Source organism: Suillus fuscotomentosus, assembly GCF_016647785.1.
Source record: "Suillus fuscotomentosus strain FC203 chromosome Unknown F5891scaffold_10, whole genome shotgun sequence".
Classification (NCBI taxonomy): domain Eukaryota; kingdom Fungi; phylum Basidiomycota; class Agaricomycetes; order Boletales; family Suillaceae; genus Suillus; species Suillus fuscotomentosus.
Genome location: NW_024539522.1, coordinates 584,006 through 609,318, shown reverse-complemented (window position 1 = coordinate 609,318; position 25,313 = coordinate 584,006). Strand labels below are relative to the sequence as shown.

The window sequence follows — 25,313 nt, the reverse complement described above, 5'->3', positions numbered from 1 at the left end:
ACGTGATAAACAACGCCGAGGTAGAACTGCGTACGAGAACCAAGCTTTCTAGTCCGAGACGGAAAGATGCAACCGGTGACAACAACACCGGTGAACACGTCCCCAAAATGCGATAAGAATTCACAAGGAAAGGAAGCCCGGAGGTTAGCGGTAATCCTCCGGAAGACGCACATGAGCTCCTGATCGGTCGAATTTGGAAGTTGCACTTATTTTAAACTCAGCTTTCTATATGCATGGACGATAATTATATCGATCAATGTCTGTCTTATCTTTGTGTAGGTAACCATGCTTCCCAGGGAGGCCATTCCTGTTCTTGCAGGATCTCCTTGTTGAAACTTGCTTACATCAATGCCCGCCTTAAAGAACATTACGCTCAAGCCCGGCAAGAAGTCTGCAGAGCCCAACTATGTCCTTGTCATCCACGGCGGTGCTGGTACCATGATACGGGATGGCTCAACGCCCGAACAGCGCGCCAAGTACAAGGCCGTACTCTCACGCGCATTGAAAGCGGGCTATGAGGTGCTCAAGAGCGGAGGAGAAGCTATGGATGCTGCCGTCGAGGCTGTATCAGTCATGGAAGGTGGGATAAACAGGTGTTTGGGCAGTCAATAACTAACTTCTACAATTTACAGACTGCCCGTTGTTCAACTCTGGCCATGGCGCGGTCTTTAATGTTGCAGGCAAGGTACGTTTCCTTACCTATGATTAAGAGCATTCCTGTATATCATGTCTAGAATGAGCTCGAGACTTCTTTAATGGTCTCCAAGCCTCCTGCATCACACCCCGCAATGCCCTCATCCCGACGCGGATCCTCAGTCACGTTAATCACTCATACAAGAAATCCTTCTCACCTCGCACGCGCACTCTACCTTGCGCCCCAGCTTGCCCCTCACCCAATGTTGTCGGGTGCAGCAGCAGAAGCCACAGGTGCTTTACTTGGCGTACGTCAGGTTGATCCATCCTACTTTTGGACTGAGGCGCGGTGGAAAGAACACAGACGTGGTCTTGGATTACCCGAAGATCCTGTTGAATACCCCAGACCTGAAATACCCGACGATACAAATTCAGAGACGACGGATGTCGCCAGCCTTTCTGATCACAAAGATAAAGAGACATGGGAGCCTCTTGATCTGATGCCAACGGGTACTGTTGGTGCAGTCGCACTTGATATCCGAGGCTGCATTGCCGCAGTAACCTCCACTGGTGGATTTACGAACAAACTTGTCGGTCGAGTTGGAGATACCCCCGTAATGGGATCTGGTTTTTGGGCTGAAGAATGGGAAAGGGACGGTGGATTTGTGAAGCGCAACTGGGATCGCCTTAGAGGCAAATCGAAATATGAGGGTGTAGGCGTTTCTGGTACTGGTAATGGAGACGTGAGAAACAGTCGAGCAGATATTCAGCTTGCAAGTGCTAATCATACACTTTAGTACTACATTCGCCGTGCTGCAGCTTCCAACATCGCTCGGCGGATGCAATACCTCGGCGAGTCCCTGGATGAGGCAACTCAGAACGTCATCGATGACCTGTTCAAGGAAGGAGGATTGGGTGGTGTCATTGCACTGGACAGAGAGGGAAACGGTACGTTCTCGTTCTCGTGTGAACTGTACAACTGACTTGAACTCTGGGTGTGCCAGTGGCTCTTCCACTGAACTGCGGTGGCATGTATCGCGGCGTTATTCGTCCTGATGGCGTACCGCTCACAGCTATTTTCTTTGACGAACAACTTACTGAACTCCAAGCTGGGTCAACAAACTGCACCTGAGCGTATATTTATCGCTGGTTGATAATTGCTCTCAATCGTATGGGGGGATACACATCTATTTGGTGGGACGGTTGATGATTAGGACATTCGGAAGGTAGACACTAGTGAATTTAGAGTTCGCCTCCAAGTCATAAATCTGGACAAGATTAATGGAACAACCAATATATGTGGTTTCATATTCTTCTTCGTCGACCACCAACAAGTCACTTTGCCGGAGTGGTTAACGGGATCGCCTGCTACAAGTAGCTAAGCGGTTGGGCTTTGCCCGCGAGTGTTCGAATCGCTCAGGTGACGCTTTTTTGGTCCATTCTGCAATCGAGAGTTCCCACGAGGTCTAACATGAACGCGACCAGTTATGTTATTCTCTTTACCTCAAATCCGCACAAAGTGTGGATGTTTGAACGCTCACGATGAGCGCGAACAAATATGCAAATCTTCCCGACATCGTGCGTATTATCGTTACTGTCCCTGTTATATCTCCACTTATTGTTTGATGACAGGACACTGCACAAGATGTCTATGAAACGGAGGACGTGTTTCCCTCATCTGAGATCAATGTTAGTGCCCCTCGTGTTCCCAGAATGCTGCCCACGAACAACTGATCTCAATCAGAAAGGCGATTCGGATTCTGACGAACCCTCAGGTCCACGAATACGCGCTCAGCGGGGTGCAGAAACCTTCAAAAGAAGAACTCGACGACAGCAACTTGATCAGCGCAGAAGATGCGAGCAGACACTTTCGGAGAGCCGAACGACGTCGTGCGTTGTATTCCTTCAAACACGTATACTGTGTATTGGACATCTGATCATACTTCAGGGCAGGAATCACGCTTTGCATACCCCCCGTCACCGACATCCTCTCCATCGCGTTCGCCATCACCGAGTAGGCGACCTCTCCCTACGCGTCTACGAGCTCTGCAAGCTGAGCTTGCTGCTTTGGAGGGCGAGGTTGCAGATCCGTCTAATCCTGCACTTAAAGCTGAGGGTGTCGATGCTGGTGAGATGATAAGAGGATTGGTGGACGTGCGGAGACGGCTGGAGAAAGTCAGAATGGGACGCGAAGGAAGAGGGAGATTAGTTGGTGTTGTGCTTGGTGATGGCACCAGGGAAGACAGCAAAGAAGACGTGGAGGAGTCCAGTGCGGATGACAAGACAAAGGAGTCGAAAGTGCAGGAAGTACCGGAAGTTCGGGGTATCGCTGAAATGGATAAACGAGTCGGGGAACTAGAGAAATTGGTGGGCTCTGTGGGTGCGACTTTGGATGAGGTATGTGCTTTTCGATGCCAGGCGTAGGGCACTACTGACCATATTTCAGTCCACGCCGATTACGCCGCCTCTTCTTCCTATGCTCACGCGCTTGAATTCACAACTGATGCTTTTGACTCAACCACGGCATATCGACTCCATCTCCCGTAGACTGAAACTTCTGTTGTCGGACCTTGAGCGGGTATCAACCGCACAAACACCAAAGCGCCAATCGCAGCAGCCTGGAGGTTCAACCGTGATTCCTGGTACTGCTACCCAGGATGCACTCCTTCCCCTGTTAACGCGTCTGGCTCCTTCGCTTCCTCACGTCCCACATATATTAACTCGATTGCGTACCCTCTCTGCACTGCATGCATCTGCGGGTGAATTTCAGGGAACGATGGCAGCGCTCGAAGAAGAGCAGCGTAAGACAAAGGACGCTCTTGAAGCTCTCAAAAGTGCCGTCGGAGACGTGGAGACCAGCTTAGAAGCTAACAAGGGAACAGTTGCAGGAAATGTGCAAGGTCTGGAGGACAGAGTAGACAGAGTTTTGACTCGACTCGAAGAGCTCTCAAGTAAGTAGCGATAGACAATTATAATGATACCATTAATGCAATGACGATGGAAGCGAGTAAAATACAATGATTCCGTGCAGCTTTTGTTCAATCAATCCAGATCGGTAACGCCACTATCTGCAAGAAACTCTCTGGCATGCTCCTTCGCCGCAGCTGAAACGTTTGGATCTGGAGTCGTACACGGTTAGAGGATACTGTGCGGTACGAGAGCGGATCTTACTATGGATGGCCGCCTTATATCCAGCAAGGACACGATGCTGATGTTCCTCTTCTGAATGTGAAGTATCAAGCTCGTGCTGGATACCAGCGGCGTCCAGCACTTCTCTGGCGTGTTTCTTAGCTTCCTCTGAAACATGGGGATCTGCACGAATCAGCAAGACGGCGCGCCATGGCAAGCAACCGACATACTAGAAGTCGCTGCTTTGTAGCCCCGGAGAACGTTCTTTTCATGTGCCTCGGCCGCTGCTGATTGAGTAGCCTTTGTCTGCGCTGGCGTAATGGGGTCTGCTGACTGACCCATCTCTTCGAGGCGTTTCAAGGCGTTTTCCTTTGCTTCGCTTGATACATTAGGGTTGTGGACAGCCGCTTTCAGGCCAGCAACAACGCGCGCTGTGTCTTTGGTGTGCTCTGAGGTTCCTGAAGCACAGCGAACTTGTAAGAATCGAAAGAAGAGGTTTGAAAATGTGAAAACACGTACCAGACATTGTTGTGTTTGTTGGAGAAATCAGTAAACAGAATTACGGGCGTAATTTCTCCTAGGAGGCGTTATATACCAGCAGCATCAACAGAGGGGCTTCATGGACTGACGTCGGTATGATATCACGTTCACGTGATGTGTGCGTCAATATTATTAATTATTTTTTGGAGTACGATTTCTTTAATAAGTAATAAAATATCAGCGAGCGCTCTGGACTCTGGAGTCGCGACTCATGTTGACTAAGCATCCCCAAGGTTCACTCAGTTGCACAGCCACACCAAGTCTTGCATCAGCAACACGAGTCCATCTAGCCTTCGAGGCACCTGAAGCACAGCGACCAGTTACATTCCACTGAGGCCGCAGCCTTATAATCCCTATAATGGCTTCTGTCGCATCTTCGAATACCCTCAAATCACACACATCTCCCTCGAAAGTATGCTTCACATGCATCACGCAATCTAATATTTGACGTTCGCTTAGCCCTCTTCTACTCGTACTTACGATGCGAAGCTTGTTTCACGAGAAATGCACCGCCTCGGAACGCTCGCAGGTCTTAATCCGAGCATTACCCCTTCACTATCCACAGGTCCTGTTGCACCTCCTCTCACGCTCGCACCATCAACCTCGCCATCTAGCAGTGGCATTGCAAGTGCCGCTGCACTTCATTCCAGCGCGTCAAGCGCGGGCATAACGGACAAGGATAATCCCTGGCGCACACTGCATGTGCATGTCCTCCCCCTGTTCAATGAAGAGCCATTGCGTGTCCCCATGTACGTTTGTTGCGCGATCACCTGCTCTGCAAAGTCTAATCATACACAGAGAAGACCTCAACGCTCTTGTACGGCGGCATATCCAAACGATACTAGCTGTGTCCCCTTCGAAGACTCTCGCGACTCTCGAAACAGACGCGCGTGAGCTCATTGCAGCAGGCATGGTCACTCTCAACGCCAAACTCTCTAATATATCAGACGAAGTACTATTGGGCCGTGTTACTGAGATCTGGGGCTTTTTCTGGGACCAAATTCTCCCATATATCGAAGGGGTTAGCTGTCTTGCCCAATAACGATTCGTGTTTCTGTTCTAAGCTCATCTTTCAGGTCCTATTACCATTGCAAACTGATCCCTTACTGACCTCGTTGCATCGTACGCAAAAACAACATCGGACGTCTTCGCCTACGCGACAAGGCGGTAAACTGAGTGGCTCATCAGCGCTATCCTCGCTATCTCCGACGATTGACGTTCGCAGCGTCGCTCTATGCGCGTTTCGTGATCGTGTCGTGCTTCCTGTCCATGGCCGTCTACATAATCTGCTGTCCCCTCCTTATGGGAAAGACATGCTCGCACGGCTAAGTCCCTTCCGCCAACCGAGATTGCAACAGATGTGTGTGCCCTATTAAATTTTAAATCTAATTCATCCTAACGCCTTTGCTAGGTTGCTAGTTCTCACATCTGAGCGGCGGGTCCGCTCTCCCTCTCCACCCCTTTCACTACACACACCTGCAATTCAGCCTTCGGCAGGCGAGGCGGCAATTGAGTCTCTGCTCCGCCTAGTCTCGAACCAGCGGGTTTCACATGGACATGGACATGGTCTCGCACCTCGGGCAGCCACGCCCAGTTTCCTGTCTGCTGGGCGCCCACGTGATCGACGGGGGCGAATTGGCTCCTCTGGGGCTGCAAGTGTACTTGGGATTGTTGGCGGGTGGGCAGCGATGCCCACACAGACAGATGAGCGGGAGGAAGAAGAAGAGGGTGGAGAGACTCCGAAAATTGGGGGGATTGATAAAGGGCTGACGAAGCCGTATCACCAGCGTGGGGGTGGGTGGGGTCTTGGAGCTGGGAACGAGGACATTATCAGGCCAGTCGAGGAAGACGATGATGACGACGCATTAGACTGGGCTCAAGCTCAGGTTAGTGGGAGCTATCCAGCTGAGGCGGTTTCAAATTAATTTTACATTAATGATTCTAGGCTGTGGTCGAGAAGTTGGTAGGGATCAAATCCACTGAAGCTGTTGCCGATTCGCGCAGAAGGGCAACTTAGCTGATATAGCTGATGGATGTCTTCAGTGTTGATCGTCTGTGGACTGATACTGTACCTTGCTACGGGTATGGCCGCTTTCTGTATCTCGTGTTCCTATTTGCCTCAAAGCTGATATCTCGCACGAAGAATACTTAGAAAGGAGTACTAGTTGGGCCTTCATTGACACGACATTTCGTAGCTTTGTCTATCCTGATCAATCTTTGGAGTGTCGTGTTGATGAACAGCAGCAGGCGCTCGCTCTCATGTACACAGTGGCCAGTGGTACAAACGAGGTCATCGTACTGATAATTATGCACCCCCCGAGAGGAAGCGATTCCTCCATTGATGAAAGGCGACAAACTTTCACCAACCAATATCATGATCTCGAACTCATCTTCCCCATCGTCATGGTACCCGCAGTGCTGATCACGAAGCTTTCCTTTGACTACTTTGAGAGGCACAACAAACGCACGCCCTCATGTATTTCAGAACTTTGTTGTCAATTCACTTTCAGTCAGCCCAACTGAAGAAGTGACTTCACCGTCGCCTTGCAGAGTATTCCTGACATCGACGAAAGGTCGGGTCGGACCGATATCAGCGAAATTTGTCCCGGAACCACCATAAGACTACATCAGATGGGTGTTATTCAATGCTCAGATTCCATTGAAGCAGAAGGAAATTTTTCGACAATGTGTCGTATCGTGCTGATGTACGTGATCTCCGTCTACAATTGAGCAGTCCCTTTTGACCAATATATCAATAGTCCTTGCCATCACATGGAGCAACTGAGCATGCCACTTAATTCCGATCCAATCCTTTCAACTAGGCTCAAAGATTTGTCTCTGCAGACGAAATGGATCAGGCATTCGGTTACGTGTGTGCTAATAGTCGAAATCCCGCTAACAGCAGGCAAGCCTGTATGTGTTTTCCCTTCCAATTTCTTTATTACTATTACATATTTCGATCAAGACATGAAAGGCAGCGGATAACGCACTGCATAGAATTCACGAGAATGATTTCGGTAGGAGGGTGTAAAGTGATTTCCCTGCACTTGCAGCTGCGAACATCAAGTGATCCGCTGCCATCCACGTTGAGATGACTTCGTGCTGTCGATAGTTCGTGAGGGTCTGGTGGGTGCTTGTAGCGATACCTGTCGTATCGGTCGGGTTGTCTGGCAGTGCTGTCAATACCTACAGAGAGATTTGCAAGTAACGGAAATCCATGTGCCTACGTATGCTATACATCGATTATAGCATTGCCAGCAACTTATCGGGAAATGCGAAGCTTGTTCCAGAAGAAGCGGTACTAATTAATGACTGCGTCAGCGGGGTCTGTAAGCGGAACGACACAGTGCTGGCAGTTATTTTTGATCTTGCGTATTTGACTAGGCAAGACACGGTTGATAAAGCTGACGACATATGCGGAGAGACTGCTTGATTAAAAATCATATTCAAAACCTTTATGGACGACGTAGACATACACTTGTTGTGTAGGTGCGGCACGGATGCGGTACGGCTCCACTTGGTTGCCGGTCCGACGACCTCGCATCGTGACGAACGCGAACTTACCCTAGTAGTAGACCTGCTAGAAATCTATGTACGTAAGCGGTATAATAGGGACGCTCAAAGTTCGGGGGCGCACAGGTCGCCCACGCCCACCGCCCACGCCTACGACCCCACCACCCTACCCAAAACGTACTTTGTATATTACATAATATTAAACTTGTGAAAAATAAACACTTTACACTTTGTCGTTGTTATCGTCGCCGTCGTCGTGCTTCGTGATGCGGAAGAAGAACACCGGAGTCGCGATTCCCGAAATTGAATGGACAGCCGATGTGATCTGGCAATTGCTAACCCAAATAGAGTTGTCAGAAAACAGAGTCGTGCTGCTGGGGAAGCGCAAGAAGGGCGAGGTAAGTAAGTCCAAATGGCACAATGGTACGAGACTGATGATGACTTGCAGAGAACATCGGGCGACAGCAAAGTCACCGTTTACCAGCGCATGGGGGCCGCGATATTCCCACAGTTACATAGCTTGAATGCTGTTGCAGTTGGAGAACGTGTCAAACGGAAATATGAGCAGTAAGTCTGCCACATATTTCGTTTCCTCAAACTCATACAGTTCTTACAGCCTGACAAAGAAATACAAAGAGCTGGCTCGCCGGCTTCGGACAACAGGTGAAGGCATCCAAGCTGATACAGATGGCAATCTGTCCGACGGCGACAACAAATATTTCGAGTGTTATGTTCCTGCTTCTGGACCAAACGAGACAACTACTTCGAGGGCACAGTCCATTTGGGGTATGTACCTTACATTACTGTGCATCGTCTCCGAGTATAAATAACTCCACTCCACCCTCCGAGATCCCTGCGTGGCGGGCAATGTCCTCTAGTGACCCGCCATTTCCGTAGCGTCCCATCCGATAGAGTGTGACAGCAAGCTGAGTCTGGATGGGTGTTTGAGAATTGTGTGAATTATTATAGAATACAGGATGGTCTTCGATTAAATCAAGTAACACCTCGAAAACCGTAGGGGAAATTCGAAGCATGTTGGTAAAGCGGTCGTGGTCAGATGGACTTTTGGCATATTCCCAAGCAAGGTGTAAACTACTCGCTTTCGCGGCAATGGGGGATCGTCCTTGTAGGTAGCGAGTTTGCCGGATTGTGAGAATGCAAGATATGTCACAGTGCAGCTGCTGTGCTGCTTCTTCTACAGTCTCTGCAGGGTGAAATAAGATACGAAGGACAATAAGGATGAGGTATGAGCGCAGGTATTGCTCGTGCAATGTGTGACGAGCCATCTGTGATATGTTTATTGCACAAGCCTTCAATGACTACCTTAGCATTGTATTATATAATACAGATATGTACAAAGCGGGATGGCGTTGCCGTGCGGGGGGTCGTAGGCGTGGGCGGTGGGCCTGGGCGACATGTGCGCCCCCGAACTTTGAGCGTCCCTAATGCATACACGAGGTTTATGCATGCACGATTGGGCTGTGTTCTACACAGCTCGAAGTTCGACCCTTGACGTCTTATATTCCCTGGACCTCTTACCAGCTATCATCTAACCCACCGGACGAAAATGCCCTCTCTATCAGTCAAGGCTTCTTCTATCAAGTTTTTTTTCAAGGATTTCGATCTCGGCGAAGTATTCGCAGTTCGGTCGAAGTGCAACAGACACACACAGTGCAGCTCGACAACCCACCACGAAGGCCATGACTCCATCTCTGCAGATATCCCTAGTGAGTTTCCCGTTTCTTCATCCACTCTCCATTCAAATTTATCGCTACTAGTGCACTCTGGATCCCTGGCGAGGGATCCAGGTCTCCAAGTCTCGATCAATATTTCCTCCGCCACAACCTCCCATGGCGATTCCTTTGCCCGTGCAACTTCTGACGTAGCTCAGACATTTTTACCTGTCGTTCAGGCCTTTGCAAGTGCAATTCCAATCGCCGGTCCTCCTATGCAAGCTGCCATTGGTGGATTGTTGTCGATCCTTCAAATTATAGATGTGAGAGTTTATTTTCTTATGAGGACATTGCTTTATTCATATGCCATCGCAGAGACGTAGTCAGAATAAAACAGACCTAAATCGCCTGAGGGAATGACTTCAACGACTAGGCTCACATCTCTGCAATGCCCCGACCACCCAGAATACCTCCGAACAAGACCGGAGAAATTCCATAATTAGGTATACATATTCTTGATGTGTTCTTGACGTTACCCTACATTGAGTGTGCTTAGGATTCTGCAAGAGACCTCTGCCCAGCTGACGAACCTGCAGAAACGTCGTCCTGAACATGCATCCGTCACACAAGCTATCGCCGGATGCTCCATTGAGATCGACCGTTATTTGTTGGAGTCTTTGGTTGTTTCCTACTCTTTATAAATTGCCAGGATTCACTTACTACTCCGTTTGGCTAGTGGTCGTTCCAAATGCAAAGTCACCAAGACACCCACGAAGGGTCGGCAATCCTACGGAGGCAGCAGGATTTTGTGGGACCCACCGCAATGCAGTTAACCGCGGCTGTCACACTTGGCTGCGTGAAATTGATAGACGTGACAGGCTACGAACATGCGATATCAGTGACCTGTTGCACCTCATTTCAGGTCTGCCTCCCCAGTGTAAAATTTGTATTGAGAAGTGAGCTCATCGAATTTTCTTTAGCAACTCGATAAGATGCTCCAGGTCCTGTTTGAATGCAAGTCGATTGAAGCTCGACTTCAGAGACAGTATATGGAGCAAGGACAATATGATTTGTGCATCGACGATGACAAGCAAGTGACCCGACTTACAAGCCATGAATGGCCAAGAATTGAAGCAGGCACGACGATCGTCATGAGGATCATTTTTGAGCAGAAGACAGGCCCTCAAGTTGAATACCAATGTTATATGTGCGGCGCTGTCAATCGCATTGATACCAAGTATTCGCTTCAACGCCGGGCTGGTTGCTCCATCAATTGGTGAGTTTATTTGTCTTTTGAGGGCTGACAGCACCTAACAAGCAAAAGTCGAATATGCAAACGACGATTTCAAATCTCCCACGAATCCGATCCAAAGCCCCAAACACAATCTTCCATTGACCACACTGAAGCAGAAATGCACCTCATTCGCAACTTTCATGTCCAGGAAATGGTATGTGCCCATGGGATTTCCCTAGCCATTCAAAACTGAAAGTGCAATAACTATAACCCTAACCCGCATGCTGCTGGTGCGCCAACTGCATCCTGCTCTCAGAATGTGTGTGTTCTCGTCCTTTGACCTGCTTCCTGACGCTGATGGTGCTCTTGCCGCACCCCGCTCTCAGCCAGTGCGTGTTTTTGTCATCTGACCTGCTTCCCTGATGCTGATGGTGCTCTTGCCGCGTCCCACTCTCAGTATGTGTGTGTTCTTGTCCTTTGACCTGCTTCCCAACGTTGATGGTGCGCCAACTGCATCCTGCTCTCAGAATGTGCGTGTTTTCGTCCTTTGACCTGCTTCCCCTACGCTGATGGTGATCTGGCCCTGTCCCGCTCTCAGATCGTGCGTGTTTTTGTCATTTGACCTGCTTCCCCAACGCTGATGGTGCTTTTGCCGTGTCCCACTCTCAGTATGTGCGTGTTCTTGTCTTTTGACCTGCTTCCCGACGTTGATGGTGCTCTGGCTTTGTCCCACTCTCAGGCAGTGCGTGTTTTTTGTCCTTTGACCTGCTTCCCCTGCGCTGATGGTGATCTGGCCCTGTCCCGCTCTCAGCCAGTGCGTGTTTTCATCATTTGACCTGCTTCCCTGATGCTGATGGTGCTCTTGCCACGTCCCACTCTTAGTTTGTGCGTGTTCTCGTCGTTTGACCTGCTTCCCCGACGCTGATGGTGCTCTGGCTGTGTCCTGCTCTCAGATTGTGCGTGTTCTCATCCTTTGACCTGCTTCCCCTACGCTGATGGTGCTCCGGCCCCGTCCCGCTCTCAGGATGTGCGTGTTCTCGTCCTTTGACCTGCTTCCCCTACGCTGATGATGCTCTGGCTGTGTCCCACTCTCAGATCGTGCATGTTCTTGTCCTTTGACCTGCTTCCACAACGCTGATGGTGCTCTGGCCCCGTCCCGCTCTCAGGATGTGCATGTTCTCGTCATTTGACCTGCTTCCCCGACGCTGATGGTGATCTGGCCCTGTCCCGAGAACATTCTCAGGATGTGCGTGTTCTCGTCCTTTGACCTGCTTCTCCGACACTGATGATGCTCTGACTGCGTCCCGCTCTCAGATCATGCGTGTTCTCGTCCTTTGACCTGCTTCCACAATGCTGATGGTGCTCTGGCCCCGTCCTGCTCTCAGCCAGTGCGTGTTTTCATCATTTGACCTGCTTCCCCAATGCTGATGGTACTCTGGCCCGTGCTGCTATCAGGAGGTGCGTGTTCTCGTCCTTTGACCTGCTTCCATGACACTGATGGTGCTCTGGTCGTGTCCCACTCTCAGATCGTGTGTATTCTCGTCCTTTGACCTGAATCCCTAATGCTGATGGTGCTCTGGCTACCTCCCGCTCTCAGGATGTGCGTGTTCTCGTCATTTGACCTGCTTCCACGACTCTGATGGTGCTCTGGCCACGTCCCGCTCTCAGATTGTGCGTGTTCTCATCCCTTGACCTGCTTCCACGCTGCTGATGGTGCTCTGGCCCCGTCCCCCTCTCAGGATGTGTGTATTCTCATCCTTTGACCTGCTTCCCCAACGCTGATGGTGCTCTGGCCGTGTCCCGCTCTCAGACAGTGCGTGTTTTCATCTTTTAGGTCGCTTATCTGATTCTAATGTTTTGACAAAGTCCTGCTCTGTCGATGTGATAGCGCGTGTTTCTCATGCTAGCGGTGCTTCAGCAACGCCCTATTTTCATAGGGTGTGTGCTGTCGTTTGTTGAAATGTTCACTTTTTTTTGACTTCAACGCGTTCAGAATGAATTCCTCCATGATGGCCCAACCCAACCAAGTCACATTTCACCCTCACATGGCATGTGACATTGTCTTTCTCAGTGAATAACCACATCTAACTTTTTGCACTGCACTGTCCAGTGTCAGATGGTGCATGTTTTCATATTACATATGTCTTTGAGCTGATTGTGAGTCACAGAGTATGGGTATAGCCGCATTGAGGAGATCTAGGAAGACTGCAACAATGCTTGTGATGAGGATGGAGTGTGCTTCCAGCTGAAGATGGGGACTCAGAGGATCGTAAGGAATGGGAAGATGGGGAGGACCATGAGGAGACAGTGTTTTGTGGCGAACTTTCAACATGGCAGTATATTGCTACCCCCTGTACAACTGCAGACTCAGCTTCATGTGCCTCGATGTTTGTTTCCCTATGTATATGAACAGAATCATCTTCAGGTGAACTTGGAGTGTTCAAGCTCAAGATTATGTACTCTGTTTGTCAAACACTCTGCTGTACATGCCTCGCGTTTTTTTGCTGCTATCACCTTGTACATCCTGACCTTTCGATGTTCAACGTTCAATATTCAATGTTGTATCTTAGGAGAGCTGTGCATATCGATCGAATGATGTCACGCCAGCCTTGGCCTTGAACAGATTGATGGTGCTGGTACTCATGCATCATGCTGAAGCCGTCGCTCACATTATCGTTTCCATGATCGCTTGCATTGATCAATCCTGTTGTGAGACGACGTCAACGGGCAGCTCGAATGAAATCATTTGCGGTTCGCGACCACCATATCACAGGGGGATATCAAAACCTGGACCAAGGATTCAAGTACTCCTTTTGAATGAGACCCATTAGAATGAAGAACCATGCCATATACTTGCATTCTTGCTTTCCACGAGGCTCCGGGTTTGTTGCAAAAAAAATGAAGAGCAGGCAGAATACGTCGTTTATTCGTGTCGTGGCTCTGATAGTGCGTACAACAGTAGTGTCATAAGCTAATAGCGTAGAGTCACCAAGCAGACACCAGAGTCGTTTTCACTTGATCCCGGTCTGATGTGACAAAGGCTAACTTACATAGCAATATTTGCCGCTGTCCTGGGTCAGAAACCGGGCTTTTCAAACGTAGGCGGTGGATAGACATCGATTAGAGAAGGTGTAATAAGCCTTGGTAAAATTGGGAAAACACATGAGTTGAGCGGAAGAATGCAGTTGCAATATTAATGTTGCAATGTGCATCACCTACTAGTATATAAGCTGATATAAAACGCGTGAAAATTGCTTCTCGCAGATAACAATTTACCCCGGGACTTTGACTCGGACCGGGTCGAACGCATTGCACTGATGAGCGGAGTTCAGCGGCAAGCCCAAGACTGAATTACGTGAGAATCGAGGACACATGAGGCCTTGAGGATGCTCTTCGAATTCAACTGGGACTCACTCGAGCTCCATCGCATCATTTGTCAGGTAAATCATGTGAACTCATCAATCAAGTTTGCTGTTTAAATTTCGGTGCAGAGTTGACGGAACTTGCCCTATATTTCCCGCCACCATCTGTCGACATGTCAACGTTTCAACCCCCGGCGATATGAGGCCACCATGACAGTTGCAAAATCCTGGAGAGCGTAGCACTGAACACTGAACTCCTTCACATCCAACGAACCCACAAGATTGTGGACTTCTGGATCAGTTCATATTCAGGTAGTTCCACTCCATACCTATACGATAATGCAATTGGCTGTGCGAGTTGCACAACATTTTTTCAAACGATCACTAAGTCAGGCACGTCGTAAGTAACGCCTTCGTTCGCTCAAGTCAGATCTCACTAAAACTCAAATCTCCAGTTAAGTATAGGTGTGCGACGTGACGTGTTTTCCGAGTCAGGGACTTTAGTGTTGCTGTCAAGTTTGCACGATAGGGTTTTCCGGACCGCCGTTTCTTGCTACTTCAATATTCAATGGCTTCGCAGGTGAGTATTATTCCCAGAGACGGGCTCCCGCAGATTCCCGCACGTGCTTCCGCTGTACGAGGCTCAAGTGTTGAAACATTTCCACCTTGTTCCCACCACATAATTCCCAGAATTGTCATTCTTGCGACCCCACGGGTCGAGATTAAATTGATGCGGGTCGCAGTCAAAGCTAAAGTCTTGATACCGTGTCTAGTGGCAGTCATCAGCTTCAGGGAATCGTACGCTGACCTGCTTGCTATTCCTTCTTAAGACGGTTTATCTCCACTATGGCATCATCAAATCCAAAGGTGTGGTTTGGTAAGCGAGGAATATCTCGGTGGCCCGGAAACGCTAATCGTCATTGCTAGTCACTGGGGCGTCTTCGGGTTTTGGTCGAGCAGTTACCGAAGTCATGCTTCAGAGAGGAGACAATGTTGTTGCGACTCTGCGGAAACCTGCTATGCTAGATGACCTCGCAAATGTATACTCACAGAATCGGCTTCTCGTCTTGCCTCTGGACGTCACAGTTCCTTCTGATATCACTACCGTTTTTCTCAAAGCGCGCGAGACATTTGGCCGCATCGACGTTGTTTTCAACAATGCGGGACTATGCATAATCGGTGAAGCGGAAGGCATGCCTGATGATGACGCAAAACTCTTGTTCGATACATTGTTTTGGGGTGCCGCAAATGTCACGAAAGAAGCTGTGACAACGTTTAGAGATTTGAACCAACCCCCTGGGGGACGTCTCTTGCAAATGTCATCTCGCGGAGTCCTGCGAGTCATTCCAGGGGTAGCGCACTACGCCGCAGCGTACGTGACGCCTTCTCGCTCATCGTTTTAACTGACATTTGCATAGTAAAGCAGGTATATACAGTCCCGCTATTCTTGATTCGAAATATTCAATCGCAGACAGCTCTTGAATCTCTTTCGGAAGGGTATGCTGCTGAGTTGGATCCAGCATGGAATATCAAGGTGCGTTCTATGCACGATACTAATTTCGAACTCGAATTTATCATCCACAGATCACTATTCTTCAACCTGCTCGCTTCCGTACTGCCGCACCCTGGACCAATGTTCTCGTGCCAGTCCATCCTGCGTACTCTGATCCAAATTTACCTTCTAGACAATACCGCAGCATATATCCAGGAGCTGAACTTTTTTCGGACGGAGACATCTACAAGTTCGCAGCCCAGATTCATAGGCTCGTGCAACTAGAAGATCCTCCGTTTTATCTCCCGTTGCACAGAACAGCATTGGAAGCGGCAAAGATCAAGGGCCAAAAGTTGTTGCAAGCTGTCGAAGATTACGGTAGTTGGTCAGATGATGTATATCTCGACGAGGAAAACTGTCAGGGGCGAGCATGATTTTGTAAACTTGTTTCATGCGCTGATTTCCGACATGCAGTGTCCTTGAGGGATGCTCAATTCTAAAATGTTGTTATCGTTCGGGACTCGGGCACCAACTTAAGCCTATCTTGAACGGGACTACAATGTGCCTAAACCTTAATTCTAGTACTTAATCCATGATGCATGCTCGAAATAGGACATCCAGCTGACTTCGCGAAATCGTCCAATTTCCACTTTTCCGCTTCGTTATCTACTAAAGAGATCTATCATGATCAGGTGGGCGCCGGTTTAATATCCCTTCCTCATAAGGCTCAGCTTTGTGATCATTACGAGTGTCCACATATCCATCTTCTGCAGATTGATCCCAAGCTTAGTCTCGTCAAACAATGACCTCCCCGAAAGTTTGGTTTAGTCGGTTTGTTTCTACAGCTGGGCAGGAAACAAAGCTAACAACTTCCTCTACATTCAGTCACTGGTACATCGACTGGTCTAGGTCGAGAGGTTGCTGAATGCGCTTTGAGCAAAGGAGACAACGTATTCGCCACCCTGCGCAAGCCCTCGATGTTGGAAGACCTCACTGCTAAATATCCCTCCTCCCGCCTCGTCACTTTCCTGCTCGATGTAACAGATACACCCTCGATTACCACGGCATTCAATGAGGCCCTCTCACACTTCAATCGTATCGACATCGTGCTGAACAACGCAGGATACTATATGGTATCAGAAGTTGAAGGCATGCCTCACAAGGCAGCACGAGAGATGTTCGATGTGCTACTTTGGGGTGCAGAAAATGTCATGCGTGAAGCCATACGATGCTTCAGGGACGTCAATCGTCCGGTGGGCGGCCGCTTATTGAACCTTTCTTCCCGGACAGCTATCATTCCACAGCCTGGCACTGTACACTATGCTTCAGCGTGAGTTCGCATATTCTGCACAGTTTACCTCGTAAGCTGACATTCGAATGATAGCAAAGCTGGTAGGCTCTCAATCTCATCTTATGTTTTTGAAGTCCAACTGGCCATTACTAGCTTTGGAGTGTTTGTCGGAAGGGTATATCAGTGAACTTGACCCAGAGTGGGGCATCAAAGTAGGTCGCTTGTATTTCGGGTGTTGGAAAGTAATTCATCTCGATAAAGATCACTCTAATCGAGCCAGGTTTGTTTCGCACATCGGTAATCCAAAACCATGTGGCGGAACCCATTCACCCCGCCTATGCATCCAATGCATCCCTTCCTACGCGCAAATACCGAGCTCTCTATCCTGACATCGAGAAGACGCATTTTGACGGCGATCCGGCCAAGTTTGCAGAAGTGGTCTACAAGTTGTCTCGTTTGGATGAACCCCCAGTGCGCCTCCCTTTGCATAGGGTCGCCTTGGAATCTGCGAGACAAAAGGGGGAATCATTACTCGAAGCTGCCGAGAAGTGGTCTAGTTGGTCGGACGATGTGTATTTTCGTAATTGAACGAAACCCAGTGTCACATATTGCCGTGCGTCGCATACATCGATTCCAAGTACAGATACACTACCGAGAATGTTTTAGGATATACTGCATCATAGCCCGAAGCGCATTACTATCGATACATGCCTGCATGCCCTGGGTAACCATAGCCTTTGTTAGGACTACCATAGAAACTACCTGCCGTACCTCGTGCTAGTCCTCCTACTGCCCCTCCAACGAAGCCTCCTGGTCCTCCAGGACTGCCCATAGGGTTAGCGTATGTATGAATATCCGGCTCAGCACTCCGCGCACGCCTATTATGGTGTTTATGATGTCTGCTGGATGACCTGTGGCGTCTTCGGGGCATCTGGATGACAGTCGTACTGCCTGGATAGGCGGATACCGTTGTGACGCTCGGGGCGCCGGTGTATGGCGAAGACGCGCCGTAAATGGGTGGCACATTTACCGGGGATGCCCCTCCATACGGAGAGGACCCAGCACCATAAGGAGAAAAAACACCTCCGTGCGTCTTTGCAATTCCCATTCCATTCCCGCCTGCTAGTAGAGGGCTCTTACCACCATAAATTCCAGGACTCGCTCCTACGCCCATACTAGGTGCAGCGGCCAAGTAAGGCGAGTTCCCACGCATAACCGTTCCCTCTCTGGAGCTATGTGCTCGTGTAGGGTCAAATGGGGATGGCATCGAGAGCCGACTGTGTCTACCAGTGCTCTGATTGAAGTATGGTGCGTCATGGTCGATGGCATGTGGGTCGATCCCACCAGCCATGCCAGAACCTGTCATCCCGGGTGTTCCGAATCCTGAGCCATATGCGCCAACGTCCATTTTGGAATCGTACCCCATGCCTGCACCGCGACCTACATCACCTCCGGCGGGACATGACATGTTCTATGATAGTATTGTCAGTATCGGCGCGATTAGTCGACAGCCAATGGAATAGCTATCCAGATGATCAAACATACGAATACTGACTTCATCGAATATATGTGATGCAGTCGCTGCTGCAGCTTCGCACGCTGGCATACAACCATCCACATCAATCGGGCGTGAGATCATGTGCATTCTGATAGCTAGATGACAGATATTGTTGGTTGTGGGGAAGAAGATACTGACGAGAATTACCTTCTGCAATGGCAATCCCTATGAATGCTTCTCGTTGGCGCTCAATTTCTGCGCGAAAAGGCTCATAAAGCACATAGTTGTGAATCCAGATTCGGTGCGCTTCGTAGGCCGAGGCATATCCGATTTCTTGGGGAGTCAGCGCATTGATTGCACACTAGTGATGTATTTATATTGGTGGACTGGATAGAAGATATGCCTTACAAGACCACCGTATGCCCGTCGGTGCCATATACGAGCCTCATTGATACCTACACCCACAGGAGTCATATCTGAATTAGAGATTCTGCCATACACCTGATTGAAGATCGCACTAAGATAAAGTGTAAGTGGCCATGCTTTGGAGCGGGTTGTGGTTGTTCTTACGGGTCTATATGTGGTGCGTGTGCTCTGAAATAATCATATCCGCCCCCTACGCTCGACCGTTGAGTCCCTACGAAAAAGATATCGGTACACGACGTAGAACTTACAAGAAGATTGTGGTTGAAACTGAATCGGGGGAGGACGGCCAAATTGCAACTGTTTCTCTTAGTCAATAAGACCCCCAGTGCTCAGGGCAATCGACTCACTTGGTTGCTTCCCCATCCATGTAGAGTTGACTGGTAATGAGGGTAGGACATTGGTGAAAAGTGCGAATTGATGCGAAGCAAGGGACGTGCAGCCCCACAGCGTACTCGTAGCTATTTAATAAGATACACCATGAGCATGACATCACCGCTGGTATTACACCAAATTGAAGGTGATCGTGGAGTGTTGCACAGTTAATCTTGTGGAGCATTTTGTGATATCCTGTCTATAAAAAAACTCAGTCACAAGCATCGATAAACAAGTACTGGTAAAGAAATCACCGCTGAGCTCTACTTGATTGTAAACATGCGTAGAAAACCGTCGATTTCTTACCGTTGGACTTCTGAGCTGCTCCTGGCACTCTAAGCTAGTTGAGGCTGAGCGCTGAGGAATCGCCCTATACATGAATCTATGTCGGGTTGTAGTTTTAATGCAGAATCCAGATGCACCCGGAAAAAGTATTTCTCGCCATAGTGCCCACAAGCCGTTTGGTCTTTTTCTTGAATTCGATATAAGCTAACGCATCTTTACAGAGGAAAGTTGACTTTCAGTTGTTGCGTTATGTTCGTGCCGATGTGCTCCTCGCGCTCCATGATATATCCTTGTAATCCGGGAACGCTCAAGTTGCGTGCGTGCGTAGGCCGATTGGGTTTGGAACATGGGCATATGATTATGTCGACAAATCACGTCCACAACGGGGACAAGAGCAGTGAGCACATATTCCATCAACCTTAGCTTAATCTCTTGAAGACAAGCCTGGGCAAGGCGCGAATCGTTGTTTGCTGCAACGCTGCAGGTACACTGTGTAGTTCAACTCCGACGGCGCGTTCTCACGTTGATCATGTTCCCGTGCTCTCCCTAATTATTCTACAACTTCGAAGTGACCAGTGGCCCTACCGATGGGTGAGCTAACTACCTCTTTAACCTTCATACAACTTGCGCTCAAGCCTTGGATACAAATCAAGAATGACTCAAATGCGGTGGGATTGATGGTGATTGGCTCAACCGTCTCGCAGTCCAAAGGTGAAGTAATATTTTATGTCGCCACTAGCGCCGGTGACACTTCAGTATGTACTAGGGCAATACAATAGCTTATACCGCCGAGTTCAGGAATATCGATGAATCTGAAGAAGACTCATTCGATGTCGTAACACTGGTACTGCCTTCGGGCTTATCTACAGCATTCTACAAATATACAAATTGATCCTACGATTGGTGAGTGAAGGATTCCCGGAATTCCCATGGATAATTTATAAAGCTTGCCAAAAAAAACGGCTTAATTCCCGACTCAGACGGTGCGCTCATGCCAATGTCAGTATGTTTTTAATATTGTTGTCACACGTTTGATTGCTGATCTTCATTGGTACATAAGGTCAACTTTACCGAACCGTGTCGATAAGACTCCATATGAGCCTGTTAGATCACAATGGGCCAGTCAAGAGACGAAAAGTCGCTTTTGGGCGACGTATGTGCATGAAGCAGCTGAGCATGATGGACAAATTCTCGATAAGTACAAAAGCGATATGGACATCGTTCTAATATTCGTGCGTTTTTCACCTTAGCACCACCTCTTTCTTACTCATTTACTCGATACGCATACCCGTTGTTATAGGCGGGTCTTTTCTCCTCTGTTACTACGTCCTTCATTGTCAATATGCAGCAAAACTTAGCTCCTGATCCAACTACGGAAACCAACATGCTTCTCAAGAGGCTGATTCATACAGTCAACAATTCAACATTTTTGGACGTCAATTTTGATACACCACCGTGGACTGGTCCTGGCTCCACCGAAATATGGGTCCAGTCACTCATATATGCAAGTTTATCCGCGAGCCTTCTCGCAGCACTGGGAGCAATGCTGGGCAAGCAATGGCTCAACCATTTTCAACACTTTGGTCATGGAACGGTTGATGGTCGTGGAAGGCAACGGCAACGGAAGCTTGATGCTTTATACGCCTGGCATTTCAACGCTGTTCTGGAAGGTCTCCCCGTCCTGTTACAGTTGTCCTTGTTGCTGTTTGGGGTTGCTCTCGGTGCAAACCTATGGACAGAACAACATATTGTCGCCTGCATTGTCATTGGCGCAACCACATCTGGGGCCGTTTTCTATGCGCTAATTGTCGTCGCTGCATTGATATCTGACGTGTGTCCATTTCAAACACCAGCATCTAATCGACTTCGCAGCATCGGTCAGCGCGTTGTCCGCTTCCACAGTGTCCTTCAGAAGGGAAATCAGACCATTCTTTCATCGTTCTTGCGCTTCGTCAGCTATATCCCCTATACCATAATAACGTCACTCCACTCATTCGCATCATGCATTTCTCACCAGCTTTCCTCTCAGTACGCCATCGAAAATACGGATGCCCCTTGTATCCGATGGCTGCTTGAGACCTCCGATGACCCAGATGTAATTACCACTGCCGCCAGCCTGGTTCCTGAGGTCGAGTGGCCACCAGGTTTGGATGTATCTTGTGCCTTGCTCAGGCTGCGAGACACTTTCCTGAATTGCTTCGAGAACACACAGTATGGTCAACCGAAACTTTCTGACTTTAGCCGAGATTGTGCGATTGCATGTGGGAAGGCCTTCTTGCATCTCTACATCGAAAGGCGGTCATTGGATGCCAGACCCATCTTTCTGCGTGCTACTCACGATCCAGAATTCGCACTTACCAGCTCTTCTTGTCTGCATGATGTCCATTGGTTAACGTGGACTCGTCAAAATGACCCCGAACTCTCTTTCATCTGCGACCTTATCCTCGAGATAGTGCTGGATCTTGGCGTCAGCATACCCATTTCACTTGGAAACCCGAAAATTCCGGATACCTTTCTGATGTGGATGTCTCATCCCCTACTCCATTGCCTCAGTGCAGACCAGTATGCAAGGTTTTGGAGGCGACGTGCATTGGATGTAGTAGAGAGGCTACTTGTGCTGCCCTTACCCCCTACGAATGTCATAGCAAACTGCCTTATGGCGGCAGGTTTGCTTCTGGATCAACCCGTTGATCCAAATCAACTAGTCAGCACAAACAAGGGGTAAGGAACTTTTTCACGTCATGTGAAGCGTTCAGGTGACCCATAATTGCACAGGTCATCGATCAAAACATTGCTTGTATCTGTCCTCGAGAGCATGCAGCAAGCCATCGGTATCGACATCCATCTGGAGCTTCGGGAGCGCTCGTCTCTTTACGCCCTGAAACTTCTACAACCTCTGGCGGCTGTTTTAGAAGTCGAGCAGTTTCGCCAGACGGCGTACGATTTGGGAATGCCCGATTGGGGTGTTCGACTATGTCAAAGCTTTGTCAACATAGTACTTCATCATCCGGAACTCTGCAGACCAGAAGCACGTGACAAGGCTTGGGTGGCCGCTCGCGATGCGCTGCATTTCAGTGTGATCACTGCTGGAAGTGGCGATAGCGGCGAGGCTGATGATCAGATCGCTTATATGGAAGAGATTCCTCGTCTCCGCACGACCAGGAATGCTGGTTGCGGCTGGCTTCTTGATTATATCAGGCATCACCATTTAATCTCTCATCAGTCAGCGCTCACTGACGCATTCCTCACGATGAGCGAAATGAACATCGACGCTGCCTGCAGAGAGAAGATGCCGACCTATATTAACGCAATGATTTTTGCGATGGCGCCGGAAAAGTCTCCACGGCTTCGCAAGGCTGCGTTTTGCGCCGCGTATTCATCAAGGAACTTTCTTGCATCGCTAGACATCAATTCTCTCTCCCCGGATCTCTGCGCTCAATTTTCGGCAGCATCGCTTCTTGGACCCGAACCAAGTGGCACCCCGACTAGGACCCCGGAACTCGTCAACCAAAATTCGCGCCCAACAGCGCCGAAGACGCCCAACGGCGCCTCCCCAAGCCCATTCCCGACATAAAAACCCTAGAAAACACCAAAAACATCATCTACATAAGTATATAACCTGAACTATAACTAATATGCCAACAGGTAAACCGGGCACCACCACTGGTACTGGCCCACCCAAGGCCAATAGTCCACCTCCGACCGGAGGCCCTAATACTCGTAGAACAGCCAGAACCCAAACCACCACTGAAGAGATCATAGCTGTACCCAATAATGTCATGGACACTGACACCGCAGAGAAGTTCCTGTCATCTAAACTACTTTGTCAAGAGGGTCAACCCTACTCGCTAACCCACCTAGTCTCTATTTTGTTTCACATCACACAAATGTCGGCCACCACACCAATCCCAGTCATCTCAGCAATCAGGGCGGTAGCATTTCTACTGAAGAAACATACTGTCTGCGAAATGGCGGAAGCGGCATCAAGACAACTAGCGGACACTCTCTCGGAAGCCATCACAAACAAACTCGTTGACCACGCTATTGCAGCCCTCGCCCCTCAAGTCGCTGGATTACACGCTGCATCAGAAGCACTAGCGGAAACGGCAAGGAAGGCAGAAGATACGTTAACATCCTCCCTAGACAAGGCCGAAAGAATCCACCGGCTAGCAAGAGACGAACGAACCGAACAAGAGGGAGGAATTTCCATAGCAGCAGAAAGACTAGAAGAAGCAGCAGACGCCCTATATGTATCAGTTAACGACTGCCAGAACGCCATTAACACTCTAGCCCCATCCCTGGACACCACTCAAGAACGCGTTAACCACCTGTCCACCCAAATGATGGCAACGCCTCCCATGTCTCAGGCTCCAAACCAACCTTCCTATAGCACAATTGTGGCTACTCACCTTCCACCCAAAGTAGATCAAGCCGTCGGCCGTGCAGCCATCAGAGCTCGACAAATCCTGCTAGACCCCAACCCAGGCGCCCCCCCATTCCCACCAAACACCACAAGCAAGGAAATAGCAGAATACCTCAAGAAAGCTCTCAACAACATACGCAACGATAGCACCCCAGAGGGAAACGTCAAGTCCATCACCACGCTCCGCAACGGTGGTATCATCATCGAATTAGACTCTGACTCCCTGGCCACATGGCTACGGGAACCCATCAACCGTACATCGTTAGAAAGCCAATTTGAATCCGCCGTATCGTTCCGTTCCCGCACCTTTGCTCTGGTCCTAGAATACTTACCCATTCACCTACAGATAGGAGACGTACAATTCCTTCGCAGACTAGAAGAAGAGAACTCACTCCTCGCCAACTCGCTAGCCACTATTCGATGGATCAAACCCCCAATCCGCCGCTCACCCCAGCAACGTAAGGCTTTTGCCCTCCTTCAAGCCGTGGACGCCTGCACAGCCAATTCCCTCCTTCGCGACGGCCTCTGCATTGACAACGAACGAATCACCATTAGGAAAGACAGGAAAGAACCCATCAGATGCGCGAAGTGTCAGAGGTACGGACACATCGCGCGTAGTTGCACTAACACAACAGACACCTGTGGAACCTGCGGAGATCAACACCGCACAATGCAATGCAATGCCTTCAAGACCAACCGATGCGTAAACTGCCGCAGCAACGACCATGCCAGCTGGAGCCGTAAATGTCCAGAATTCAAGAGACGATGTGAACTACTCGACGAAAAATTCCCCGAGAATCGTATGCCATACTTCCCCACGGAAACCGCCTGGACACACGCCATCGCCCCCCCAAAACTTCCTAATTCACCCCCCCCTACTCGTCTCTCCCCAGATCCACTCCAACCAGCCAAAGGACCCCGCGCAACACGTCAAGCCACACTCAACTTCAACATCACCGACACTTCCGACACTTCCGATCCCCCACTACCAGCCAATACACAAACTCACCCACTAACCCGCTCTTCTCCCTCCGCAGATGAAATTATGAATGACCTATACCCTCCCATCAACTTTGACTACCTCTCCACCCCTACACCCTCTCCATTGGCTCCATCGGCCTCCGGCTCCACCGCCACCACCACCTCAATCCCTACCTCCCAAGACTCCGCCAGCGCCCCCCAATCACCAGCCCATGTCTAATTACGACTCAACGAACACTGAGAGACTACGAATCTGGCAGCAGAATTTGAATACATCCCTCACGGCACAATCCTCCCTACTCAGCAACAACAAGATGGCCGACTGGGATATCATTGCTATCCAGGAACCATATATCAACTTTCTGCGAAACACGCATGCAAATCATCACTGGCACGTCATCTATCCCACCCAACACTTCTCCCACCCTCAACAACGGACGAGGGCCATAATACTAATTAAC

General features: G+C 49.3%; 12 protein-coding genes and 1 non-coding gene across 13 annotated transcripts; 11 read left to right on the top strand and 2 right to left on the bottom strand.

The window, feature by feature from the left end:
• The first annotated feature begins 200 nt into the window (after nucleotides 1–200).
• Nucleotides 201–1,793, top strand: F5891DRAFT_39844 (asparaginase). Its single transcript, XM_041371687.1, has 5 exons — nucleotides 201–580; nucleotides 633–685; nucleotides 735–1,376; nucleotides 1,431–1,581; nucleotides 1,638–1,793. The coding sequence occupies exons 1-5, from the start codon at nucleotides 349–351 to the stop codon at nucleotides 1,763–1,765; spliced, it is 1,206 nt and encodes a 401-aa protein (XP_041229877.1). The 5' UTR covers nucleotides 201–348; the 3' UTR covers nucleotides 1,766–1,793.
• A 174-nt stretch (nucleotides 1,794–1,967) lies between these two features.
• Nucleotides 1,968–2,059, top strand: F5891DRAFT_t46. Its single transcript has one exon. It is a non-coding gene; the product is annotated as a tRNA-Ser (tRNA).
• Nucleotides 2,060–2,175: 116 nt separating this feature from the next.
• F5891DRAFT_1126679 (Dynamitin-domain-containing protein) lies at nucleotides 2,176–3,592 on the top strand (the record flags this gene model as incomplete). The annotated part of the gene is given in 6 exon segments (XM_041364115.1): nucleotides 2,176–2,211; nucleotides 2,266–2,322; nucleotides 2,378–2,432; nucleotides 2,452–2,523; nucleotides 2,582–3,030; nucleotides 3,080–3,592. The coding sequence occupies 6 exon segments, from the start codon at nucleotides 2,176–2,178 to the stop codon at nucleotides 3,590–3,592; spliced, it is 1,182 nt and encodes a 393-aa protein (XP_041229876.1).
• An 83-nt stretch (nucleotides 3,593–3,675) lies between these two features.
• Nucleotides 3,676–4,288, bottom strand: F5891DRAFT_1184506 (Conidiation protein 6-domain-containing protein; the record flags this gene model as incomplete). Its single annotated transcript, XM_041366447.1, has 4 exons — nucleotides 3,676–3,752; nucleotides 3,805–3,945; nucleotides 3,993–4,220; nucleotides 4,282–4,288. The coding sequence occupies 4 exons, from the start codon at nucleotides 4,286–4,288 to the stop codon at nucleotides 3,676–3,678; spliced, it is 453 nt and encodes a 150-aa protein (XP_041229875.1).
• Nucleotides 4,289–4,558: 270 nt separating this feature from the next.
• F5891DRAFT_39768 (HbrB-like-domain-containing protein) lies at nucleotides 4,559–6,394 on the top strand. Its single transcript, XM_041371686.1, has 5 exons — nucleotides 4,559–4,714; nucleotides 4,762–5,051; nucleotides 5,101–5,323; nucleotides 5,379–5,662; nucleotides 5,714–6,394. Exons 1-5 carry the CDS (start codon nucleotides 4,661–4,663, stop codon nucleotides 6,225–6,227), a joined length of 1,365 nt encoding a protein of 454 aa, XP_041229874.1. The 5' UTR covers nucleotides 4,559–4,660; the 3' UTR covers nucleotides 6,228–6,394.
• On the top strand, nucleotides 6,175–7,173 carry F5891DRAFT_39765 (uncharacterized protein). Its single transcript, XM_041371685.1, has 4 exons — nucleotides 6,175–6,188; nucleotides 6,248–6,384; nucleotides 6,446–7,007; nucleotides 7,062–7,173. Exons 2-3 carry the CDS (start codon nucleotides 6,336–6,338, stop codon nucleotides 6,823–6,825), a joined length of 429 nt encoding a protein of 142 aa, XP_041229873.1. The 5' UTR covers nucleotides 6,175–6,188; nucleotides 6,248–6,335; the 3' UTR covers nucleotides 6,826–7,007; nucleotides 7,062–7,173.
• Nucleotides 7,174–8,025: 852 nt separating this feature from the next.
• Nucleotides 8,026–9,118, top strand: F5891DRAFT_1275873 (uncharacterized protein). The gene is made up of 3 exons (XM_041370220.1): nucleotides 8,026–8,213; nucleotides 8,264–8,382; nucleotides 8,432–9,118. Exons 1-3 carry the CDS (start codon nucleotides 8,082–8,084, stop codon nucleotides 8,643–8,645), a joined length of 465 nt encoding a protein of 154 aa, XP_041229872.1. The 5' UTR covers nucleotides 8,026–8,081; the 3' UTR covers nucleotides 8,646–9,118.
• Nucleotides 9,119–9,382: 264 nt separating this feature from the next.
• Nucleotides 9,383–10,189, top strand: F5891DRAFT_1184502 (uncharacterized protein; the record flags this gene model as incomplete). The annotated part of the gene is made up of 5 exons (XM_041366446.1): nucleotides 9,383–9,542; nucleotides 9,594–9,811; nucleotides 9,864–9,870; nucleotides 9,922–9,991; nucleotides 10,045–10,189. 5 exons carry the CDS (start codon nucleotides 9,383–9,385, stop codon nucleotides 10,187–10,189), a joined length of 600 nt encoding a protein of 199 aa, XP_041229871.1.
• Nucleotides 10,073–11,104, top strand: F5891DRAFT_39704 (uncharacterized protein). Its single transcript, XM_041371684.1, has 3 exons — nucleotides 10,073–10,410; nucleotides 10,469–10,764; nucleotides 10,813–11,104. Exons 1-3 carry the CDS (start codon nucleotides 10,237–10,239, stop codon nucleotides 10,973–10,975), a joined length of 633 nt encoding a protein of 210 aa, XP_041229870.1. The 5' UTR covers nucleotides 10,073–10,236; the 3' UTR covers nucleotides 10,976–11,104.
• A 3,540-nt stretch (nucleotides 11,105–14,644) lies between these two features.
• Nucleotides 14,645–16,255, top strand: F5891DRAFT_39416 (NAD(P)-binding protein). The gene is made up of 5 exons (XM_041371675.1): nucleotides 14,645–14,961; nucleotides 15,012–15,456; nucleotides 15,503–15,510; nucleotides 15,560–15,618; nucleotides 15,669–16,255. The coding sequence occupies exons 1-5, from the start codon at nucleotides 14,931–14,933 to the stop codon at nucleotides 16,008–16,010; spliced, it is 885 nt and encodes a 294-aa protein (XP_041229869.1). The 5' UTR covers nucleotides 14,645–14,930; the 3' UTR covers nucleotides 16,011–16,255.
• F5891DRAFT_39466 (uncharacterized protein) lies at nucleotides 15,983–17,606 on the top strand. Its single transcript, XM_041371682.1, has 5 exons — nucleotides 15,983–16,403; nucleotides 16,462–16,906; nucleotides 16,961–16,968; nucleotides 17,021–17,079; nucleotides 17,129–17,606. Exons 1-5 carry the CDS (start codon nucleotides 16,379–16,381, stop codon nucleotides 17,453–17,455), a joined length of 864 nt encoding a protein of 287 aa, XP_041229868.1. The 5' UTR covers nucleotides 15,983–16,378; the 3' UTR covers nucleotides 17,456–17,606.
• Nucleotides 17,411–19,418, bottom strand: F5891DRAFT_39433 (uncharacterized protein). The gene is made up of 8 exons (XM_041371680.1): nucleotide 19,418; nucleotides 19,139–19,362; nucleotides 19,040–19,088; nucleotides 18,936–18,981; nucleotides 18,774–18,882; nucleotides 18,573–18,726; nucleotides 18,423–18,520; nucleotides 17,411–18,338 (listed from the first exon to the last, which is right to left on the bottom strand). Exons 2-8 carry the CDS (start codon nucleotides 19,187–19,189, stop codon nucleotides 17,565–17,567), a joined length of 1,281 nt encoding a protein of 426 aa, XP_041229867.1. The 5' UTR covers nucleotides 19,190–19,362; nucleotide 19,418; the 3' UTR covers nucleotides 17,411–17,564.
• Nucleotides 19,419–20,572: 1,154 nt separating this feature from the next.
• On the top strand, nucleotides 20,573–21,009 carry F5891DRAFT_907479 (uncharacterized protein; the record flags this gene model as incomplete). Its single annotated transcript, XM_041373572.1, has 2 exons — nucleotides 20,573–20,680; nucleotides 20,749–21,009. Coding segments are annotated over 2 exons (369 nt in total), but the record flags the coding sequence as incomplete, so codon positions are not given.
• Between the last annotated feature and the right edge of the window lie 4,304 nt (nucleotides 21,010–25,313).

What these genes read in the sequence shown, in the direction of transcription:
- F5891DRAFT_39844 (XM_041371687.1), top strand. Translation starts at nt 349, where the DNA reads ATGCCCGCCTTAAAGAACATTACGCTCAAGCCCGGCAAGAAGTCTGCA. An exon ending in GGCTGTATCAGTCATGGAAG is followed by an intron (nt 581 to 632) that starts GTGGGATAAACA and finishes TACAATTTACAG; the next exon opens with ACTGCCCGTTGTTCAACTCT. An exon ending in ACTGGACAGAGAGGGAAACG is followed by an intron (nt 1,582 to 1,637) that starts GTACGTTCTCGT and finishes TGGGTGTGCCAG; the next exon opens with TGGCTCTTCCACTGAACTGC.
- F5891DRAFT_39768 (XM_041371686.1), top strand. Translation starts at nt 4,661, where the DNA reads ATGGCTTCTGTCGCATCTTCGAATACCCTCAAATCACACACATCTCCC. An exon ending in GAGCCATTGCGTGTCCCCAT is followed by an intron (nt 5,052 to 5,100) that starts GTACGTTTGTTG and finishes AATCATACACAG; the next exon opens with AGAAGACCTCAACGCTCTTG. An exon ending in CAACCGAGATTGCAACAGAT is followed by an intron (nt 5,663 to 5,713) that starts GTGTGTGCCCTA and finishes CGCCTTTGCTAG; the next exon opens with GTTGCTAGTTCTCACATCTG.
- F5891DRAFT_39765 (XM_041371685.1), top strand. Translation starts at nt 6,336, where the DNA reads ATGTCTTCAGTGTTGATCGTCTGTGGACTGATACTGTACCTTGCTACG. An exon ending in GATACTGTACCTTGCTACGG is followed by an intron (nt 6,385 to 6,445) that starts GTATGGCCGCTT and finishes TCTCGCACGAAG; the next exon opens with AATACTTAGAAAGGAGTACT.
- F5891DRAFT_1275873 (XM_041370220.1), top strand. Translation starts at nt 8,082, where the DNA reads ATGCGGAAGAAGAACACCGGAGTCGCGATTCCCGAAATTGAATGGACA. An exon ending in GGAAGCGCAAGAAGGGCGAG is followed by an intron (nt 8,214 to 8,263) that starts GTAAGTAAGTCC and finishes GATGACTTGCAG; the next exon opens with AGAACATCGGGCGACAGCAA. An exon ending in GTCAAACGGAAATATGAGCA is followed by an intron (nt 8,383 to 8,431) that starts GTAAGTCTGCCA and finishes CAGTTCTTACAG; the next exon opens with CCTGACAAAGAAATACAAAG.
- F5891DRAFT_39704 (XM_041371684.1), top strand. Translation starts at nt 10,237, where the DNA reads ATGCAAAGTCACCAAGACACCCACGAAGGGTCGGCAATCCTACGGAGG. An exon ending in CCTGTTGCACCTCATTTCAG is followed by an intron (nt 10,411 to 10,468) that starts GTCTGCCTCCCC and finishes AATTTTCTTTAG; the next exon opens with CAACTCGATAAGATGCTCCA. An exon ending in GCTGGTTGCTCCATCAATTG is followed by an intron (nt 10,765 to 10,812) that starts GTGAGTTTATTT and finishes AACAAGCAAAAG; the next exon opens with TCGAATATGCAAACGACGAT.
- F5891DRAFT_39416 (XM_041371675.1), top strand. Translation starts at nt 14,931, where the DNA reads ATGGCATCATCAAATCCAAAGGTGTGGTTTG. An exon ending in AAATCCAAAGGTGTGGTTTG is followed by an intron (nt 14,962 to 15,011) that starts GTAAGCGAGGAA and finishes CGTCATTGCTAG; the next exon opens with TCACTGGGGCGTCTTCGGGT. An exon ending in ATCCAGCATGGAATATCAAG is followed by an intron (nt 15,619 to 15,668) that starts GTGCGTTCTATG and finishes TATCATCCACAG; the next exon opens with ATCACTATTCTTCAACCTGC.
- F5891DRAFT_39466 (XM_041371682.1), top strand. Translation starts at nt 16,379, where the DNA reads ATGACCTCCCCGAAAGTTTGGTTTA. An exon ending in CTCCCCGAAAGTTTGGTTTA is followed by an intron (nt 16,404 to 16,461) that starts GTCGGTTTGTTT and finishes CTCTACATTCAG; the next exon opens with TCACTGGTACATCGACTGGT. An exon ending in ACCCAGAGTGGGGCATCAAA is followed by an intron (nt 17,080 to 17,128) that starts GTAGGTCGCTTG and finishes ATCTCGATAAAG; the next exon opens with ATCACTCTAATCGAGCCAGG.
- F5891DRAFT_39433 (XM_041371680.1), bottom strand. Translation starts at nt 19,189, where the DNA reads ATGTCCTACCCTCATTACCAGTCAACTCTACATGGATGGGGAAGCAAC. An exon ending in AGGGATTGCCATTGCAGAAG is followed by an intron (nt 18,521 to 18,572) that starts GTAATTCTCGTC and finishes TCTGTCATCTAG; the next exon opens with CTATCAGAATGCACATGATC. An exon ending in CATCACATATATTCGATGAA is followed by an intron (nt 18,339 to 18,422) that starts GTCAGTATTCGT and finishes ATACTATCATAG; the next exon opens with AACATGTCATGTCCCGCCGG.